Source organism: Gorilla gorilla, chromosome 20 (genome assembly GCF_029281585.2).
Source record: "Gorilla gorilla gorilla isolate KB3781 chromosome 20, NHGRI_mGorGor1-v2.1_pri, whole genome shotgun sequence".
NCBI lineage: Eukaryota > Metazoa > Chordata > Mammalia > Primates > Hominidae > Gorilla > Gorilla gorilla.
In genome coordinates this window covers 10145770-10167413 of record NC_073244.2, presented here as the reverse complement: position 1 = coordinate 10167413, position 21644 = coordinate 10145770, and the positions used below count along the sequence as shown (strand labels likewise).

Here is a 21644-nt window from a genome sequence, read left to right as displayed (position 1 = left end):
ACAGGCAGAGGGAACAGAGAGAGACGGGAGACAGAGGCAGGGGGACAGAGAGAGGCAGAGGGGACAGAGAGATGGGAGACGGGGACAGAGAGAGGCAAAGGGGACAGAGAGACGGGAGACAGAGGTAGGGGGACAGAGAGAGGCAGAGGGGACAGAGAGAGATGGGAGACAGAGGCAGAGGGGACAGAGAGAGATGGGAGACAGAGAGAGGGAGAGGAGGCCGGTGGGGAAACAGTTGTTTTTTCCTCTGTTAGCTCTCATCCCTGAAATCAACGTGGAAATAGGACCGGTTCACTTTGCCATGTTGGCTTGAGGTGCCCTGCTAAGAGCTGGGGTTCCATCCAGCCTTCCTTGGCTGGGACACGGTGGAACTAATCTTCAACTTCGCAGAAGTTGTTCCCTGGTCTCTGGAATCCCACCTTGGTGACTTAAAAGCTAGTGGACTGATAGAAAATTCAGTCCCCGTTACTTAACTTGGATTTTGAAAACCGTCCCCTCGTTCAGGTTTACACAGAACATGCTATTGCCCGTCTAAGCCTGAGGGGACCACACACCCCAGAAACACCAGAGCAGATCATGTTCAAAACCGCCGACCGTCCTGAGGACAGTTGACAATTCCTGAGTTTGACGCACGTTTTTTCCAATCCAAGAGCTGGAGCCAGATACCCACCCGTGACGCCCTCCCATATCTTCCAAACGGGCACTTCCAAACCTTGTCCTGGGCATGTCTCCAAGCCAGCCTCACTGCTGCAGGCTCATGTCATGCCCTCTCTCCTGCGTGCTCCCAGATCCCACCCATCGTTAAAAGCCCACGGCCACGGCCGCCTCCTTCCTGCCTCACCCTGGCTCCCTCCCCACAAGGAGGAAGCGGCCCCTCCCCGCTGGCGTCCTGTCTGTCATAGGGCCTTAGGTTCTTGTGTGTGTGCGAGCCTGGGTTACGTCTTTCCTTTTCCACTGTACCTGGCACAGGTAAATACTCATTCAGCCTGACTTGGACCTCAGTGATGGCTCCAGACCATGGCTTTGAAGAATGGGCAGAATTTGGATGTAGGAAGAAGCAAGGAAAAGAGGGAGAGTTTCCGGTGCAGAGAGAGAGCCCTGCCCTGGGCATCCCTTAGGCAGGTGTTGGAGGGAGGCCCCCAGCACTGGGGCGTGGGTCTGCCCTGCCGTGTCCTTCCCCTCCAACCTGAGCCCAGGCAGCATCCGTGGGGCCAGTCCTTCCAGGGAAGTGGAAGCCACCCTGGGAGGAGCCTGGCTAGCGGACCATGATGGCAGGGTGGGAGAGATTTGAATATTCTTACTGCTCGTAGCTCGTAGCTCAGGAAGTGGCAGCACCAGTCCCTTGTCCTTTGGGGCGATGACAACAGAGAAGCAAGCCTTGGGGGGCAGGGCTGCTTTCCCCCCAAAATACAAGTAAGCACAAGGCAGGGCTGCGGCATGCTTTGTGTTGACGTCGCAGCAGCAGCCATCCTGGCAGTGAGGGGTCACAGTCACGGCCACAGGCTCGCCCATGCACAGCGGCACGTTCTCGAAGGCAGGAAGAGCGTGGGTGTGCAGAGGTGCAGGGAGGGCGGGACATCCCCAGGGAAGGAGTTGCGTTCAGGATGGGCAGCTGTGCCAAGTTCCCAGCTGGTAGGAAGACAGGAACGCAGGTTGATTGGGAAACAGGAGAGGGGGCGCAGCGGCTGTGGCAGCTGCCTGGGGTGTGACACAGCAGCAGGTGTGTGTCAGGGAAGTGGGGAATTTTCTACCAACCTTCTTTTTAAGTCGAGTCATTTCTCTCTTGGTCCTTTGCTTCTTTATTTTTTTTTTCTTTTTTTTTTTTTGAGACAGCATCTTATGCTGTCACCCAGGCAGGAGTGCAGTGGTGTGATCTTGGCTCACAGCAACCTCCACCTGCTGGGTTCAAGAAATTCTCCTGCCTCAGCCTCCCAAGTAGCTGGGATTACAGGCATGAGCTACCATGCCTGGGGTTTCACCATGTTGGCCAGGCTGGTCTTGAACTCCCAATCTCAGGTGATCTGCTTCCTTGACCTCCTAAAGTGCTGGGATTACAGGCATGAGCCACCAAGCCCGGCGGTCCTTTGCTTCTTTCCTCCCGCCCTCGTCCGCCAGTAGAACCTCAGAATTTGTGTCACAGCCATTGACAAATATGTCCCATGCTGTGAGCATTTTGGAACCGGGACTTGACTCTGTGGCTGATCTGGAGGCGCTCTGGGCGCAACATGAGATTTCGTGCACGATCAGCCAGCTGTAGACAGTTTTTCCTGGTGTGTGTGGTCCTGTGAGTGCCTCACCAGGGTCCCTTGGAGATGGGTGTGACTCAGGTAAGGCGTGTTCCTTTTCTTCTTCTTCTTAAGGGCCTGCATGAAGCCTCTTGCTCCAGAAAAACTGGGCTCAGAGGCAGTGTCGTGGGGCAGAGGTGAAACCCCTGGCCGGCCCCACACCCATCATTCCTCAGGACTCAGTTGCTCAGTGCACGGTAGCCTAGGATCGTAGGGTGGTGTGTGGTTTCTTTTTTATTTTTATTTTTATTTTTTGAGAGAGTTTCGCTCTTGTTGCCCAGGCTGGAGTACAATGGCGCGATCTCAGCTCACCACAACCTCCGCCTCCCGGGTTCAAGCGATTCTGCTGCCTCAGCCTCCCAAGTAGCTGGGATTACAGGCATGCACCACCATGCCCAGCTAATTTTTGTATTTTTAGTAGAGATGGGGTTTCTCCCTGTTGGTCAGGCTGGTCTCAAACTCCTGACCTCAGGTGATCTGCCCGTCTCGGCTTCCCAAAGTGCTGGGATTACAGGTGTGAGCCACCGCACCTGGCCTGGTGGTGTGTAGTTTCTAAAGCACATCCACGCCTGAGATGGTTGAGAAAACCGAGGCTCAGAGGGGTTTGCGTTCCTGCTCAGAGTCACAACCCCGAACGGCAGAGCTGGAACCACATCCAGTCCCGGTGTCGCCCATCCAGGCACCCTAATCCCACGTCAGCCTGCTTGCCTCGTGGCGTTACGGCACACCTTTGCTATGATGTGTTACTGGCACACCTGAGCTCCTGAGGGCAGGGCTGCTTCTTATTTATTTGTTATCTCAACAAATAGTATTTATTATCTCACCATATACTCAGTGACTGACGCCACCTGGGTGCCAGGCCCTGTGCTGCCTCTGCCACCCCTGTCCCTGTGCCCGGCCCCGCTGGCAGGAAGCTTGTGTTTGAGGACAGAGAACTTGGGGTGGGTTGGCGACGAGAGCCTGTCCCGAGTGGTCTCCCTCCAAGGACGATGAGCCACAGCGGGGCAGAAGGGGCCCTGGGAAGCAGGCTGCACCCGCCAGAATCTCCCAGGCCCGGGACCCAAACGCGAGTCTTCAGAGAGGAGAGGCTGCAGTGTTCTCGCTGCAGGGGAGATGGTGGGGGGACTCGGGCCATTTGCCTGCTTCCTCTGTGCTGAGGCCGTGGTCAGCAATTCTGAGATTCCCAGCCCGGGTTTCCACCACGGACATCACTGTGTAAGGAGCAGGCGGTGCCTCCGAGCGGCCAGGGGCACCCATGCGCCAGAGCCAGTACACGTGACCTGGCGAGGGGGCAGGAGTGGCCATTGCAAGGTGACAGCTGCTGGCACCTAATGCTCGCAGAGGGCCCCAGTGCACAGGCGCGGCTGGCTGTGCAGAGCTGCTGACCGCCTCTCACCACCCCCTGCCCTGCCCCGTGCCACCCGGGATGACTTCTGGCCTGGGTGCTTTTGGTAGCCACACCTCAGAAAACCAGTCTTCGTGACTGTGGGCCACCATGGGCATGACTCACCTGTCACCAGAGCCTGGTGTCCCTGTGCAAGTGTGCCAGATGGGCAGAGGAGACAGGTGAAGGCACATTCCTCAGCGCCCGCTCACAGCTCTGCCCACCACACATTCTGTAGAGAACCTCAGTGCCCTCCTCCCTGCCGGCAGCCAGGCAGGGATTTAGGCGGTTTCTGTTTGGCCTCCAGTGCTTGCCTGTCCCGTGTCCTATCCGCCCAGACCTCAGAACTGTCACTGTTCCCGGGCATCCTCCTGGATAAGAAACTGCCCAAATGTGGTAGCTGGGTCCCCAGGATGTGAGTCAGGCTAGGCCTGCCTAGCTCACGTTTTGTTCTTTGCAAGTTTTCCCAACCTTGCAGCTCTCTGGGGAGGGAGCCAGCTCCAGGCTGGGAATGGGCCTGGAGGCCTCCATCAGTGTCAGCCCAGGTGAACCGTCCACGAGCCACAAAAAGGAAGGTGATGGGAGGAGTATCATCTGGCTGCCTTCCGGGTCACTGCGGGGAGTTGCTGCCCCCGGAGCTTAGCTGCTGTCAAGGGGTGGGATGTGGCGAGGACCCCCAAGAGGTTGCCCGGGGTCCTTCATTCTAGGGCGCTAAGCATTGGAGAGTGCTTCCTGTGTCTGAGACGGGACAGCAGGGGACCCGAAAACAAGCAAGCAAGAGGAATGCGAGGCCCTGTGAGGATAGCAGGAGGGTGGGGCAGGGTGGGGCAGCCTTGCAGCCATGCAGCCATGGGGACATTTGGATGGACAGAGCCCTGGTGGCTAAGACCCAGCATGGGAAGATCCAGGGAGGCTCAGTGAGGGAGAAGGAACAGCGAGAGCAAAAGCTCTGAGGGGGGATGGGGGGGCCGCCCAGGCAGATGGGGGTGTAAGATGAAGTGTGAAGGGGCAGGCGCACGAGAGAGGAGGCATCAGTGGTGTGTTGGGAGAAGGTGAGGAGATCAGTGATGGGGATCAATCAGGAGAGCTTCCTGTGGGAGGAGGCTTCTCTGAGGTCTGAGGTCTGGGCGGATAGGACACGGGAGAGGCAAGCACTGGAGGCCAAACAGAAACCGCCTAAATCCCTGCCTGGCTGCCGGCAGGGAGGAGGGCGCTGAGGTTCTCTACAGAATGCACGGTGGGCAGAGCTGTGAGCGGGCGCTGAGGAATGTGCCTTCACCTGTCTCCTCTGCCCACCTGGCACACCTGCACAGGGACACCAGGCTCTGGTGACAGGTGACTCATGCCCATGGTGGCCCACAGTCACGAAGAAATGGAAGTCCTTCAGAAATGGAAGGGATCTTAGAGATGGTGAAGATGGTTTTTGTGTCTCAGGAAGGGCTCTGGGCTTTCGGGCAAGACGCCTTAGCTCTCGGAGTGAGGGAACTCACGGCCCCTCGTTGAGATCTGTGCACCTGCAGCCTCTCACCGCTGTCACCATGCCCCGCAGTTCTCTCTCCAAGACCATTTCCAGTCTCTTCCTGCAGGGCTATGCATTGCCTCAGCTCCTTTTGAGGAGCTGTTGAGAAAAGATCGTTTTTTAAGAAAGCCTTATCGTTCCTGTGCACGTGGGTGATGTCATCACACTCTGCCCCCTGGACGCAGATCCTCCATGCTGCCCCCAGTGGGAACACCAGCCTGTGCTCAGTGCTGCAGAGCTGGTGCTTCCCTGCCAGGCGGAGCCTCAGGGGATTTATCGCCTCATTTGTTTGTGGGTTGGCTTTTTCCTTTTATAAGTTTTCATCGGAAACTGATTTTACCAGTTGTATGTCACACAGCCCTCCTGCCTGGTCCCCAAGATGAGAAATTACAATGCATGATGCATGAGGCTGATTTTCATGTAGATGCGTTCGCTCGGGCTGGAGCTCTGGGTGTGGTTTGTTCCTGGGAGAGGAGCCCCAGGCACTCACTGGCATCTCCATGTTTGGATGAAACCCTGTGCAAGGGCAAGGGTGGGAGCGTGTGTCCCACATAGCTGAGCCCCCTGGTTGGCAGGCCTGTCCTCCCATCTCCTGGGAAGGTAGCATGAGCTTCCCACCTGCTCCCAGATTCCTCGCCCAGCTCTGGGGCGTTGCCCCTCCCCTTCCACCTGCCCCGACTGCATTCCAGGCAGAGCCAGGGTTGGTGGGGCCTGCAGTGGGGGATCCCTTGACCTTCCTAGCCACCCCTGCTGTCTGGCCTTGGGCCAGACGTGTCTCTCCTAGGCCCTTAGCCGTCCTGTTTATCAGATGGAGACATCTGCCCAGAGGCGGCAGCTGGGCCAGGTGGGGGCTGGAGGGCCCGGCTGGCTCTGTCCACTCCTCTCGGGGTTGTCCTGGAGCTCTGTGGGGTCAGCCTCGCACCACAGACAGTAGGTCCCAGCTTTCCACAGCAGAGGGCACCCCTTTTCCCCCACGCATGGAGGGGCAGGTGGGTCTCGTATGTGCCCGAGGGGAGCAGGTCGGGCTCAGTGCTCTGCTGCCTCCTGGGCAGACTGGTAGTGGTGATGGGAGCCCCAGGGCTGCCGGTCATTAGAGCCGAGCCCAGGTCACCGCCCTGCCACCATGTGCTGGGACAGCGTGTGGCCCATGGCTTCTGCCAGACGGGCTGTGAGGGAGCCCCCACCATTGGGCAGCGCTGGCCAGCCTAGGCCCCATACGGCCACCAGGCGCAGCCCGCAGCCTCCCCCACACCCATGTGGAGCTGGGCCAGGCAGGGTGCGTCCTCGGCATGCGTTTCCAAGGACTGCTGAGTCACCTCAGGGAGGAGGCCCTTCCCTCAGCCAGGGCCAAGGCGCCTTCCCAGCCTTGTCGCAACTGGGGCTGGGTCTGCAGGCAAAGGCCCTGAGCGACCACCCAAGCCCACCCGATCCCTCACTCCCCGCTTACAGCCTTGCACTCAGATTCCCTAGCCCTCATCTCAGAGGCCTGTACCACAGCTCCAGGTCGTCTGGGACGTGAGGGAGAGGCTGGGGTGCAGGACCCTGACCAAGAGCATAACGTTCATGGGTGTCTCCTGAGTGCCGGGCACTGCCCAGGGTGTGGGGGCGATGAGCGGGCCAGTGAGGGTTGTCCCCAGGGCGACTTGGTATGGGGCGGGGGGTGGCCGTGGCAGAGAGCAAGACGCAGCCCCATGCTCTGGGGGCTGGCCTGCAACTTGGACTAAGGGCACAGACCCGCAGCCCCCACGCTCCCAAGCCCCTCACAGAAGAAATACAGAAGTCAGGGCCCAGGGGCCAGGCCAGAGCCAAGGGGGACAGCAGGGGAGAGGCCGGGCTGCAAGGCCACAGCACGGGAAGGGCAGCATGCGGACCAGAGGCCAAGCCTCTCAATGCAGACGAGGGCCAGGAGGCCAGGGAGGAGGCTGTCCTGGGAGAAACGCCGATTGCCCCATCTAGGGCGAACGGGCCAGGTTCGGGCTGGTGGAGGCCTTCCGGGATGCAGGCCCTGCACAGGGTTCCTTAGGGTTTAAAGTCAGCAGCCAGAGCTGGAGGCCTCATCAGAAGGGCAGTGTGGGCTGGACACCCGCTGGTGACTTTGCTGTCAGCACAGGAGAGGTCCTTCTGGCCCTGGGGCTGCCCTCACGGAGCGTCCGGCCACCAGACCATCATAGACCAGGCCTGACTGTCCCCTTTCTCTCTCGGGGATGGTCACAGAGCTGGCCCCTGGCCCCTGGCCCCTGGCTGCCACTCTGTTGTGGCCACCGCTGAGCAATTCCCTATCGTGGCTGTCACCACTTCGTCTGCGTGACTTCTTTCCAGTGGCTGATTCCCTCTCTGCTTCCAGTTCCCCTGATGTGTCAGCCTCAGACTCTTGGATGGGGCCTCCAGGGCCCATCTGGAGGATTTCTCTTGCCTAAGTTTTTTTCTCCCCCTCATTTTCATGTACCAGGCAAGAGAGCAGTGGCTGTGACTTCAAATGACATCGGCTCGCTGCCGCGCACACAGCAAAGCATTTATCGCTCTCTGCCAATCTGAGAGTCCTTTCTCCAGCTCCAAGAGCCAGGAGTCAGGCAGGGCAGGGCCCAAGACAGCCTGAGAGACGGCATGAATGGCCAGCACCACAGTTGGCAGAAACGCACCCCCAAGGCGATTTAGACTGCGGTGGCCGGGCCGCACCATGGCCCCCAATGTCTGGCTGTCTTTCCCTACCATGGCACCGAGCCACACCTCTGGCCAGGAAGTCTGCGGCAGGCCTGTCCCCACAGCCTGGGGGCCGTGGGGAAGCCGGGCTCTCAGGGGGCCCTCTGTGGCCTGGTCTGAGGCAGAGCCCATTCTGGTTCCAGTCCAGAGCCGGTATCTCGGTTGCCAGCCCAGTCCCAAGGGACTGCCCCTTTGGCTGAGAGGACGCCTGGGGCTTCCAGAGCCACTGTCCTTTTGCTGCCAGAGCTTGGTTCCCAGAGGAGCCCCTGACCCGCCACAGAGGTGGGTCTGTGGCTGTCCCCGGGTGCCTAATCTGGCCATGGTGGCAGCGTCTGGTTTGGGGTTTCCGTGAGAAAATGATTTCAGAAACTTTGTCTTGATTCATTGTTTTCAGTGCCTCCGTTCCCAAAGGCTGCTTTTTAAAAACCATTCAGCCTTGATGGACAGGAGGGGAGATCTCTACTGAGAGGCTGGAGGCTCGAAGGACAGTGGCAAATCCAGGGCTCTCAGAACTCCCAGATGCTGAGGGGAGCCCCGGCTGTCGGGACCCTTCCCTCCGTGCATCACACACAGTGGGTGATGACCCAGTCAGCCCCAAGGCAGAGGCTCCCTCCATCTTCCCTTGGGCTGGGGAGTGGGTTTCTGCCGTCTGATTCCTCGCCGCCGGGCCATGAGGATCACCTGGCACCCGTGAGGGTCACTTGGCACCTGTGGTGCTCCTGTGGCCCCCCTCCCACTGCTCCTCTCCCTCCCCCTCCCCCTCCCGGCCTCATCCCTGCGCATGTGCAGGAATGACTACTCCTGCTTTTCACCTGGGGATGCTCTGCAGGCTCCCAGACCAGGAGCCCAGGGGCCACAACCCCGCCCATGCCAGGCGCTTACTGTCACAGGAAAGCTCAGAGCTGCCTGCAGCCAGCGCCGCCCCTGTAGATAGGCGAGCTTTCATAGTCAGCACGCAAGGGCCTCAGGTCTGGAGAGTCCCCATGCCACTGGGGCCACTGAAGGTTTCCAGCAAGGACAGACAGACACATCAGCAAGCCAGGATCCTGGGAGCACACATGGAAAAGGGGACACGAAGGCCAGTGGCTTCCTGTGTCGCCGGGCAGCAGGCCGCCTCCAGGCTGTGCGCATCTTCGACTTTTTGACTCATGGGAAAGAAGCTGTGATGGACTCGAGGAGGTGGCCGTGTGTGTTGGGCAGCGGCTCCCAGGTGTTGGGCCAGCAGGGAAGGGCGTTCCAGTTGGAAAGGGGTTCAGAGACACACGGATATGATACATCCCTACATCCTTTGCCCCTGCCCTCTTCCCATGTCAGGGCTTTTTCTACACCGCAGGGATCCTTGCGTCCCTCCCTGGGGCCTCCACCCCGACCCTGCATTCCAGCTGTTCTGCACAGAGGTCCGATCAGGACTCTGCTGCTTCTGCAGGCCTTACCCTGGCTTTGCCCCTTTCCATGGCCGACCAGGCCTTGAACACAGCTGCAGTGTTAGAACTGCGCCCACTGTGAGGAGGGGCTGAGCACTCACCTCCTCCACGTCCCCTTCAGCTTCCTCCTGTGTGACGGTGGGGGCCGGGCACAGAGTGCCTAGCGTGGGGGCTGGCACATGGGACTGTGAATAGTGGCTCTTGTTCCGTGTGTCCTGCCTGCCCTGTCCCTGGTCCTGCAGGTGGCTGGGCCTGGACCCCCTCCTATGGTCCCCAGCTCCCCAACCCATGCTTTGTCCTGGGGCTGTTGTCCCCTAGTCCTGTAAATATATGGCCTTGGCCAGGCACACTGTGTCATGCCTGTAGTTTTAGCACTTGGAAGGCTGAGGCAGGATTGCTTGAGGCCAAGTTCGAGACCAGCCTGGGCAACATAGTGAGACCCCTGCCTCTTTAAAAAGAAAAAAAAAAGATGAGGCCTTGTCACAGGTATTCGCTGTGGTTGACCAGCCGTGCCCACCTGCCATGTATCCGCTCTGTGCCTGGCACTGGGCGAGGCCCCTGTGGTCTGCGCGCTCACAGATTCCGCTGAGGAGGACTGCAGGGAGGGACATGGAGATGGCTCTGTAGCACAGCGTGCAGCACCACAGCACCACCGATGCCGACGGGCAGGCAGACACCAGCCAGAGACCCGCTCCCCAGCCGAGGGAGGACCCGTGAACTCTGCCGTGAACCTGGAAATTACCAAGCACCACAGCATGACTGCCAGTGAGACCTGAGGACCCTGGGGCCGACCCCTCTGCGGGCAAATGTGGCGCATCCCTGCAGGCTGGGCCACAGCAGCCCTCCCTTGCCCTCCCCCACACTGGCTTTCTTCTTTAAAAGAGAAAAAAAAACAAAACCCTGTGAATTCATCAGAGCAGATTGTCTGCTGGGGCACCAAGCCTGAGACGGGCATTTGTGTTCCGTGCTGTGTGGATCAGGTTTCCCCGCTGAGATGTTTAAATCCCAAGGCCGCCCATCGGCAGCAGCCAGCTCCACTCGGCAGGATTTGGAATTTTCCTCCTGCTCCTGCCAAGTGGCCACCACAGCTGTGCCTGCCGGGCACAGGGCAGCTGCCCACACCCCTCTGGGTAAAACCTGGGATGCTCCTGCCTACGGCAGCCCTGTCCTGACTCTCAGTCCACAGTGTCTTCACAGTTCATTTCTGTATTTTTCCACCTTGTATTCTCTGTTCTGTGTGTCACATCCCTTGCTCCCCTCCAAAGAGAGCCAAAGGTCTAAACTCTAATGAATGCCAGGCTTCAAGGAATAGCCCCCTTCTCCCAGGGGGACAAGAGTCCCATGCTCTGGGGCAAAACCCCATCTTCGTGTCCAGCTTGCTCATTTCCCAGGTGCCTGGCTCACAGGTGACAGAGTACAGGGTCAGGCAGAAAATGCATGAGGCATGCAGGTGGCGGGTGCAGGTGGGATGCGTGAGCATGGAGTGGGCAGGTCTCCGCTGGGCATCTCTGGGCAAAGATCTGAAAGACCACAAGCCAGTCTTGCCAAACCCTGGGGAAGTGTCCGGCAGGCAACAGTGGGATCCTTCCCAGAGGCCACTGCCAGGCCTGACTGAGCCGGGGCCTCTCCCATAGTGACTTCTCAGCCCTGGTCCTCGCCTGGCAGGGTTAGCCAAATCTCACTTCTCCCTGCTCCAGGCGGGGACATGTCACAGCCTCTGTGGGAGGCCAGCTGGCAGCTGAAGCAGGGGCAGAGTCTTGGAGACTGTTCCCTCTTGGGCTCGGCCTGTTTGTTCCAGGCATGGGGAGAGAAGGCGCTGGTGCTGCTCTCAGGATGGCAGCCCTTGTGGGGCCTGCGGTTGGTCACTCGGGGTTTGCAGCTGGTACTCTGACCCCGTCCAGGTGGGGCCCTGTGGGAGAGTGGGGAGGGGGCTCCCACCCACCCTGCCACCCTGATGCAGGTTCAGTCAGCGGAGGGTGGTCTCACCCCTGAGCCCTGTTGAGTCCCTGGCTACTGAGTGGCCCCATTATTTTCCTCCATTTCCTGCCATGCGGGGTGGGAACAGGAGGCGAGCCTTGTGGGTATGGGATAGACTCGAGTGCGGAGCTGTCATTACCACTGCTGAGTCCACTGCACTAGTCAGGGCTACAGCCAGCCTGCAGAGTCTCCCTCGGCAGGAATGGACTGCTGGGACCATGGCCTCAGTCCTCCCTCCCCACCGGCAGGGTCTCTGATGCGGGGGCATTGGGGCTGGCTGCCCCACAACAGGCAGCTCTTGCCTGGCAGATGGCACCAGGGTTAGGAACACTCGCTCCTGACAGCAAGCCCAGAGGCGCTCTCTGGTGAGCCTCCCCATGGCGCCCAGCTCTGCCGCAGACTCTCAGTCCCCTCCGTGCTCAGCAGCGCTGGTGTGGAGACCACAGTGAGTAGGGCGCCGGCGGGCAGGAGCCCACGCTTGTTTTCTGCGCTTGCGGCCGGAGCTGCACGTGGCCCGGCTGCCTTGCTTTTCCCGTGTTTCCCTTGTGGCTGCTCATCCCTGTGTCCATCTGTGCTGGTTTCTAGCCCGTAAGCCTTGGAGAGAAGGGGCCTTACAGGGTTGTGTCCCCTGCCCAGTGCCTGGCCCGTGGGGGACCATCAGTCACCACAAGAGACTTGGCTGGAGCTGAGCAGAGGGACCCGGGTAGTTAGGGCACAGCCTCCCGGGTGTCGGGTGCGAGGAGTCAGGCGGTTGTGGGGGTTCAGGAAGTCATCCTGGGGCTCAGGAAGGCAGGGTCCTGGATTCCCAGGTGAGATGGGCAGGTGGGGCCGGGGCCAGAGCCAGAGGCCGCCGGGTGGGTCTTTGGTGCCATGGCGGGTCCCCAGCCCTTCCCCTCAGAGGCAGGATGTGGTCCTCGCCGGTAGGGCCTCTCCTCCTGCCCTATGTGAGGTAGGGGGCTGGGGAAGGGCCCTGACGGAGCCACTCCTGCCAGCCTGCACACTGGGTCCTGCCTGGGCAGGTCGTGGGGCCGGGGTGGCCTCCGCCCAGAAGGTGTGGTTTCGTAGCCCGCTGGCTTCAGTTCTCCTCCCGGCTTCCCAGAAGAGTCCAGTCTCAAATCAGCCACTCATTTCTCTCTCCGGCAGCCGCTGGCTCTGAGCACGCCCTCTCGCCACAATCAAAAGAAGTGAAACTGTCCCAGGAAATAGAGTGGAACGCCCCAAAAACACCTAGGGAGGGGGGCTCCTTCCTCCTAATGCCTTCAGCAGAAATGGAGGGCAGCCCCACTCTCCTGCCCCACAAGGGACATTTCCTGCCTCTCACCTGTGCCAGAGTCAGCCCTCCCGCGGTGGGTGTGACGAGGGGATTTTTTTTTTTTCTTTCTTCTTTCAAGATGGAGTCTTGCTCTGTTGCCCAGGCTTGAGTGCAGTGGCCGGATCTCTGCTCACTGCAAGCTCCACCTCCCGGGTTCACGCCATTCTCCTGCCTCAGCCTCCTGAGTAGCTGGGACTACAGGCACCCGCCATCACGCCCGGCTAATTTTTTTGTATTTTTAGTAGAGATGGGGTTTCACTGTGTTAGCCAGGATGGTCTCGATCTCCTGACCTTGTGATCCACCCGCCTCGGCCTCCCAAAGTGCTCGGATTACAGGCGTGAGTCACCGCGCCCGGCCAACGAGGGGATTTTTAAGAAGCTTCCAAGGTGCTGTGTGGCTGAGTTGAGAGCCACCAACCCACAGGCAGGAAAGGGACAGGGGTCAGAGGCATGGGGCCTGTGGGGCCTGTGCTCATTGAATGCCCAGCACACCCCGCACATGAAGGCAGGTGGACAGAAAGGGTCCCGATGCGTGGGTGAGGACAGTGCCGTGGTGTGGGGGCTTCCAGAGCCAAGCTTTGGAGGAGGGCCAGGAATTCCTTGGCAAAGGGGCTGGTGTCTTTTTGGGCAGGTTGCCAGGACACAAGACCAGCCGTGTACTCCGGGCAGGCTACCTTTTGCAGAACTTGGGGTTGGGGGCATTTGCACTCATGGTGCCTTGGGCTGTGACCTCCAGGCATGGGCTAGAGGGTACACCAGGTGCCTGGCGTAGGCAGAGCCCCAGGCTCAAGCTTCTCCCGCCCCCGCACTTCCTGCTCTTGGGTCACTTCCTCCCAGGCTGGGTCCTGAACTCTTGACTGTCCTGCTGGACACCCCCCAGCCCCACACAGCCAACGCAATGTGGCACCACACGGACACTCATGGCATCCCTTGGCCACGTCTTGTGACAGTTAGGGGCAGGCAAGCACCAATCAGACCTGGGGAACACCAGGGGCGCAGGCCATGGCCCATGTCAACAGTCCCCAGCCCACGGCACACAACACCTCGCTCTCCTGCCCAGGCCGTGTGTGCACGTCTTCACACAAGTGATCAGACCTGGGATGTTAAATTTGCCGATGACTTCAGAGATGGCACACCCTGTGACACTTGGCCCCCAGAGGGCAGGGCCAAGCTTGTGACCTCAGGCGGCCTCCCTCTGGGAGTCTCCATTTGTGGCAGGGCCTGGCAGCCACTCGGCTCTTCATGAAGCGCTGTGTGCTGGGAAGGGCCTCACACTGTCCATCCTCACTCTGTGTGGCATCCCTTGGCGCCAGGTACACATGGGATACGTGGGGTGAAGAAAGCAACGCCTGTGCTCAGACAGCGGTGGTGAGGTTCAGGGGCTCCTGCCACGTTCCATGGGACATTTCAGGGCTGGTTTTCGCATCCCAGGCGCTGTCAGAGGGAGTGGTTTGGGAATTCAGTGCTTGCTTCTGCCTTCCCACCACACGAGGAAAGACGCTGTAAGTGCCTGTCATTGTCATCGCTTTCACCGTAGCTGAGAGCCGTGAGGACCGAGGTGTGCCAGGCCTGTGTTGACTGCCTTGTGAAACTCAGTGTCCACATCGGGCAAGGGCTGGGCTGTCCCATCCTGCAGACACGGGCACCAGAGCACAGGAGAGTGGCGGCCTCCCCGCCCGGCTGCCTGCACCTCTTCTCGTAACTGTCAGCTCCTGTTGCCTCTCCCAGCCAAGCTGGCAGGATTCTTTTTTTTAAGTAGACCCCACATACTCAAGGATGGGGGCAGATCCCCACATTGCTATCTGTGGGGATGTTTGTGTAGGCGCTTCTGGAAGCAGTGTCTTCTGAGCCATGTGTTCTCAGGCTGAGGCTCTGGACTCCACTGTGGCCCAGATGGGGCCTACTGTGGCGGGGTCCCCAGTGGGTATGTGAGTGGCAGTGTGAGTGGCAGTCGGGACACACACAGGTGGGCAGGCCACCCCCACCTTCCCCCTCCCCCTGCAGGCCCACCCTGCTCCGCAGGCAGCGTGTGGCCCTGGGGTGCCCACGGCAGTGCCTGAGGTGTGTGTCCTGATCACTTGGCCTCCTGCCTCCAGCTGTGGATGCGATGTGGCAGGAAGGCAGCTCAGGGCCTCCTGTCCTCTTCTTCCTCCTCCCCCTGGGCTCACAGCGTTTCCCCTCTTCTGTCTTCTAGCTGGTCAGTGAGAAGGTTGGAGGGGCCGAGGGGACCAAGCTGGATGATGACTTCAAAGAGATGGAGAAGGTGAGGAAGAAACTGCGTACTCTGTGTGGTGGTGGCACTGCCGGGGCCTGACCTCTGCCGGGCATAGTGGAGGCGGCCAACCTTGATGGGCCTGGGTCTGGAGTGATGGGGCCCGGCAGGTGTGGAGAGATGGGGTGGTGTGGGGGCCTCGTCAGCTGGACTTGACGGACACCAGCTCTCTCCCCTGCCGTGGGCAGGCAGCTGTGGGGCTGAGCTGAAGACATGGAGAGGGGGTTGGGGGGTCCTGGTATGGGCTCTTAGGGCAGGAGGTGGTGCAGCAGCGGGGGCCTTGTGTGCCTTGGGCCCCCGCTGGCTGTGGAGTCTTATATGCTGCTTCTCTCCACAGAAGGTGGATGTCACCAGCAAGGCGGTGACAGAAGTGCTGGCCAGGACCATTGAGTACCTGCAGCCCAACCCAGGTGGGTGCTCCAGCCACTGCCAGGGCCTGCCACAGGCCCTCTGGCCTCTGTGTCAGAGGGAACGCAGGGGATGACAGAACCGCCAGGCTCATGGGTTGTGGGCTTCAGGCACAGCTGGATCCTGGCGTGCAGAGGCCATCCTTGGTGCTGCATGCTGCCTTTCCACCTCAACCAGCAGCTCAGCCCCTCTGTTGGCTTCACTCTCATGCCGACTGGTTCCTCAGGGCCGTCCCAGCCTTCAACCCCTCTTCCAGCCAGCAGTCCTGGCAGGGAGCCTCTCCCCTAGCTTACTTGTGGGATCCATTTGTATTGGCCGCCCCTCCCCAGTGCCCCTGGCCTGGACTTCACCTCTTGGGCTTGGGACTGGGTCTCCCTGGCTGAGAGATGGGCTTTTCCCCCAAGGAAAACCCAAATGCTGGCTCCATAGGAGGCCACGGACAGGGGGCAGACGCACACCCAGCAGTGTCCACTCAGGCCCTGCCAGGAGCAGACCCAAGCGGGCAGCGGAAGGGACACAGCTCATCACCCACCCCGGGAGCCTTGGCCTCAACCACCCCCCGCTGCACATCACTGCTGCGCCTCCTCCCTGGCACCCCCCAGATGAGGGGTCATAGCCACGTTCCAAGAGGAGCAGCCCTTGGAAGGAGGAGGTGTTGCCCCCTGAGGAGCTTGGTCACCTCTCCGCCCGCTGCCAGCTCCTTCGAGGCTAGCAGGAGCAGGGAAGGGACCCTCTGGGGATTCCACTGTGCTTTGTGTGGCCTAGACTGTCCACAGGCACAGGAAGCAAGGGTGGGGAGGGGATGTGGGGGCTGCAGCCTGCCAGGGCAGAGGACTGCAGGCCTCACAGCCCACACCCACCTGGCCATCCTATCCCAGCCTCGCGGGCTAAGCTGACCATGCTCAACACGGTGTCCAAGATCCGGGGCCAGGTGAAGAACCCCGGCTACCCGCAGTCGGAGGGGCTCCTGGGCGAGTGCATGATCCGCCACGGGAAGGAGCTGGGCGGCGAGTCCAACTTTGGTGAGTGGTGCTCTCTGGAAGCCACGCTCGCCGTCCCTGGAGGCCACACCTCCACACAGGCAGGGCAGGTCCAGGCCCAGGTCCAGGCCCCGCGTGTGCTGAGTGCCGGGGACGTACAGTGGCCCCCACAGCTTTCCAGCTGCAGAGGCGCAGGAGACTGCACAGACCAACCCATCCAGCACTGGCCAGCAGCTGATGGGGCCCCTTCCTGTAGCTCCAGACCTTCCCCAACTCAAGCCAGCTGCTTCCCCAGGGCCTGGACCCCCCAGCATCTGTCCTTCCACCTGTTAAGGGCAAACCTAGGCCCTTTTAGGAGCATTGGAGGGTCTGGTTTAACGTCCAGCATCGATTCGGATTTTAGGATCCTTTGTTTTGCCCTGAGTTCCAATTTCCAGGCCCTGGGCTTAGAGTGTGGGGAGCTGTTAGAAGTTGGGATGGGGCCGAGTGTGGTGGCTCACGCCTGTAATCCCAACACTTTGGGAGGCCAAGGCAGGTGGATCACCTGAGATCGGGAATTCGAGACCAGCAAGACCAATATGGAGAAACCCCATCCCGCTTCTACTAAAAAAAATATATATATATATATACACACACACACACAATTAGCCGGGTGTGGTAGTGCATGCCTGTAACCCCAGCTACTCGGGAGGCTGAGGCAGGAGAATCACTTGAACCCAGGAGGTGGAGGTTGCAGTGAGCCGAGACTATGAAAAACCAAAACAAAACAAAAAACTGGGTGCGGTGGCTCACGCCTGTAATCCCAACACTTTGGGAGGCCGAGGCGGGCGGATCACGAGGTCAGGAGTTCGAGACCAGTCTGGTCTATATGGTGAAACCCCGTCTCTATTAAAAATACAAAAATTAGCTGGATGTGGTGGCGGGCGCCTGTAATCCCCCCTACTCAGGAGGCTGAGACAGGAGAATTGCTTGAACCTGGGAGGCAGAGGTTGCAGTGAGCTGAGATCATGCCACTGCACTCCAGCCTGGGCAACAGCGAGACTTCATCTCAAAGAAGTTGGAAAGGATCCAGGTGTGGGGGTGAACGCCTGTAGTCCCGGCTACTTGGGAGGCTAAGGTGCCAGCATGGCTTGAGCCCAGTTTGAGGCCTGCAGTGAGCTGGTACAGCGCCACTGTGTTCCAGCCTGTGAAGCGCTGTTTCAAAAACAAAGGCTGAGGAGTGTCTCAGTCCAGTGGTCCCAGGCCCGGTATGATGGCTTCCCCCACTTCTCCACAGGTGACGCATTGCTGGATGCCGGCGAGTCCATGAAGCGCCTGGCAGAGGTGAAGGACTCCCTGGACATCGAGGTCAAGCAGAACTTCATTGACCCCCTCCAGAACCTGTGCGAGAAAGACCTGAAGGAGATCCAGGTGCTGCTCCTGCGCCAGCCTGGGGCCTGTCCCTTCCCCCTGCCGGATGGGGCAGCCCCATTCCTGCCACCCTCACCTCCAGCCTCGGCACTGCCCTCTGGGTCTCAGGCAGGCAGGATCCCCGGTGGTGCAGGGACAGTGGGTCAAAGCCATGCGTGGGGCGGCCCTCTGGCCGCTACTGGTGTGACCCATGTCCCCCACGTCTCCAGCACCACCTGAAGAAACTGGAGGGCCGCCGCCTGGACTTTGATTACAAGAAGAAGCGGCAGGGCAAGATCCCCGATGAGGAGCTACGCCAGGCGCTCGAGAAGTTCGAGGAGTCCAAGGAGGTGGCAGAAACCAGCATGCACAACCTCCTGGAGACCGACGTGAGTAGCTCGGGGTGTCACATCCTGAGAAGCCCCATGCCCTTGGGAGGCTGGGGTGGTGCCTCAAGGGAGCTGGAGGACAGAGTCGGCACTGACCTGGCCGCTGCAGCAGGGGAGGTGGAGGGTACGGGCCCCAGTCCCGTCCCCTCTCAGCCCCCTTGCGTCCTGTGGCTTCACCTCGGGAGTCAGGGAAGGCACAGGACAGTGGCACTGGCAGGAGCCCCTGAGCCCTACTGTCCCCACAGATCGAGCAGGTGAGTCAGCTCTCGGCCCTGGTGGACGCACAGCTGGACTACCACCGGCAGGCCGTGCAGATCCTGGACGAGCTGGCGGAGAAGCTCAAGCGCAGGTGAGCCCAGGGCCTTGGTCTCTCCACAGAGTCTGGGCTGCCATGCGCCCTCTGCCGGCGCAAGTGGGCGGCACACCTCGCTGTGGGGTGAGCACATGGCAGAGCAGCATCCTGGATTCTTCCTGGGGACTGAGTGGAAAGGCCTGGGGGGCCGCGAGGTCAGAGGAGCCAGGGCTCTGAGAACTCTGAGTGAACACCAAGCCCTGCCCCGATGCAGGCCCTGGGGACTCCCTCCCTGGCTGCACGTTGCTGCTGCCACAGGAACACCCAGGCTCCCCTCCCTGAATGCAGAGGCCAGACCTGCTTCGGGGGCCTTGACGCATGTGGGGCGCCGGCGGTGGTGGGGAATGGGGGGAGGAGGCAGGGGATGCGACTAGGGGTGTTGTAGGTAGATGCTGTGGCAGGCCCCAGCTGCTTGGCAATCTCTGGGATGCCTCCAAGGTGGGGGTCCAGGCTGGAGGCCCTCTGGGTAGACATCCTAGTCTAGCTGTGTCCCAGGGTCCATGTGTCACGACTCCACTGATGGCCTCTTCCTGCAGTCCCAGGCCAGGTCATTAGGCAGCAGCATAAATACAAGAGTGGGGCTGCCTTGGCCGTGACACGGGCTCAGTCCACTCACGCCTCTCCCTTCACAGGATGCGGGAAGCTTCCTCACGCCCTAAGCGGGAGTATAAGCCCAAGCCCCGGGAGCCCTTGGACCTTGGAGAGCCTGAGCAGTCCAATGGGGGTTTCCCCTGCACCACAGCCCCCAAGATCGCAGGTAATGGGGCATGGAGCCCTCTTGCGGAGGCAAATGCCACCGGGTGGGAGTGGCCAAGGGCTGGCCCTGTCCTGGGTCTCTGAGCGCCAGACTCCTGGGTGCAGCTCTCAGCCCTGCTCCATCTGGACCGCCAGGGCAGACGGGAAGGGCTGGCCCCAGCCTTCTGCAGAAGGGGCCCTGCCCGACCGTTTTGAGCCCGCAGCCTCCTCGTTTTGCTTGTGTTTAGCTTCATCGTCTTTCCGATCTTCCGACAAGCCCATCCGGACCCCTAGCCGGAGCATGCGTGAGTGTTCCCAGGCCCGCCTCGACCTCAGTGCTGCCTTCTCGGCCATTCGGGGAGGGTGTTTCTCCTCCTGCCCTGTTCTCTGCCCATCTCAAGCAGGGAGGAGCCAGGCTCGGGCAGCAGTAGGGGGCACAGGCCCCACAGCCTGCAAGACGCCACCCCTCTGGGTCTCAGCCTCACAGTGTGAATGAGGGATTGCCAAGGGCACTAGCCCAGCTTTAGGCTATGTGGTGGCTACAAGGGCTTGAGGGCATCTGGTCATTCCTTGTCACCGCAGCAGCACTGGGTGTCCCCAGCACCTCCCAGGAGTAGCTTTGGTGACCACTTACCAAGCTTCTCCCATCCTCCCTCCTGGGTGGCAGCAGAGGCCGGACCCCAGAAGTGGCAGGGGCAGGGGGTGGCCCAGGCAGGGCAGAGGGGAGGCCCATGCCCACCCACACGCTCCAGGTCACAGCAGGTCTGAGACCCCAGACTGGGCGGGGTGAGGCGTAGCAGCCCCAGCCCCACAGCCCGCTCCCGCCCCCAGCGCCCCTGGACCAGCCAAGCTGCAAGGCGCTGTACGACTTTGAGCCCGAGAACGACGGGGAGCTGGGCTTCCGTGAGGGCGACGTCATCACGCTGACCAACCAGATCGATGAGAACTGGTACGAGGGCATGCTGGACGGCCAGTCGGGCTTCTTCCCGCTCAGCTACGTGGAGGTGCTTGTGCCCCTGCCGCAGTGACTTGCCCGTGCCCCCGCCCCGCCCCTCCGTCCACACTGGCCGGCACCCCCTGCTGGGTCTCCTGCATTCCACGGAGCCCCTGCTGCCAGGGCGGTGTCTGAGCCTGCTGGCACCACCTGGGCCCCGGCCCTTGAGGTACTCCCTGAGCAGGGCCCCACCCTTGGGTGGGGGGGGCTTATCTGGGTGGGTGGGGATGCCTGTTTACACTAGCGCTGACTCCCAACGGTGACGGCTCCCTTCCTCACTCCATGGCGCCAGCCTCCTCCCCCGGTCCCCAACTTCTCGCCCAGCTGGCCAAGGCGGGGCAACACTAAGGTGCTCTTAGAAACACTAATGTTCCTCCGGGGTAGCCCCCACCTCCGTCCTGACCCGACGGGGGCCCGGCCCACTGCCTACCCTCGAGTCCCGCAGCCTTAACAGGATGTGATCCAGCGTCCCCATGGGGTGGCTCAGAGATAGGACCCTGGTTTTAAATCCCTCCCAGCCTGGTGCTGGTGATGGGCCCTGGCCCTACTCCAGGGCCAATGCACCCCCGCCTCACACACGCACTCCTTCTCCCCAAGGCCAGGGCAGAGGGCCTCACCGCCTCCCCGGCCTGCTGTCAGCTTGCAGCCCGGGGACAGAGGCCAGCTGGGATCTGCCCGAGGACAGAGAACATGGTCTCCTGCAGGGCCCTGCCTCCCAAGCCCCGCCCTCAGAAAGCCAAGTACCTTTTCAGCTTTTTAACTGCCCCCATCCCAACCCAGGGAGGCCTGTGTCACTCTGGCACAGGCTGCCACCACCAGCCACCCACACCCCCCCCCCCCCCCCCCCAGCACACCTCACACGGGACCACAGCCGCACTGCCAAGGGCCAAGCACAAAGGTTCCAGTGAGCGCATGTCCCAGCTCCTGGTGGCCAGGCTCCCCTTGCTGAGCCGCTGCCACTCCACCCTGTGGGAAGTGGCCCCAGCCATCTCCTCTAGACCAAGGCAGGCAGCCCAGACATCTGCTTCCTCTATCGCCCAATCCAAAATCGATGAAATGGGGGGTTCTCTGGGCCAGGCCACATTCACATTCCCCTCCCCCTGTGGTCCAGTGAAGCCTCCGGACCCCAGGCTCTGCTCTGCCCTGCACCCCCCTCGTCAGAAGTACATGAGGGGCGCAGAGTTGAGCACAGAGTTTTGGGCACGGTCCAGGGCAAACTGAAATGTACGCCTGAATTTTGTAAACAGAAGTATTAAATGTCTCTTTCTACAGCCCCTTGCCTCGTCTTGGTGCAGGGGTGGGCCTGCCACCCACCGCCTTCCTGAGGGGCCGGCTCCAAAGCCACACACACCCCAGGAGGTCCCTCCAGCACCCCAGGTGCTCCCGAGCCCAAGGTGGGTGGGACTGGCCCTGAGGCTTTTGTGCCAGTTCCCAGGTGCAGGGGCTGAGGGGTACCCTGGAAGTTAATGCCCTGCCCTGGAAGTGAGGAAGTTGGGGTGATGGTACCAGCCTGGGCACCCAGCC

At 60.8% G+C, this 21644-nt stretch overlaps 1 protein-coding gene across 1 annotated transcript in view; it reads left to right on the top strand.

The window, feature by feature from the left end:
- Nucleotides 1-21391, top strand: part of SH3GL1 (SH3 domain containing GRB2 like 1, endophilin A2) — a 40610-nt gene extending 19219 nt beyond the window's left edge. The window contains exons 2-10 of the mRNA XM_004059772.5: nt 14796-14864; nt 15211-15283; nt 16160-16303; nt 17538-17671; nt 17881-18039; nt 18285-18388; nt 19024-19148; nt 19375-19431; nt 19958-21391. Of these exons, the coding sequence (XP_004059820.1) occupies nt 14796-14864; nt 15211-15283; nt 16160-16303; nt 17538-17671; nt 17881-18039; nt 18285-18388; nt 19024-19148; nt 19375-19431; nt 19958-20154 (1062 nt within the window). The 3' untranslated portion in view covers nt 20155-21391. The remainder of the gene's footprint in view (nt 1-14795; nt 14865-15210; nt 15284-16159; nt 16304-17537; nt 17672-17880; nt 18040-18284; nt 18389-19023; nt 19149-19374; nt 19432-19957) is intronic.
- The last annotated feature ends 253 nt before the right edge of the window (nt 21392-21644 follow it).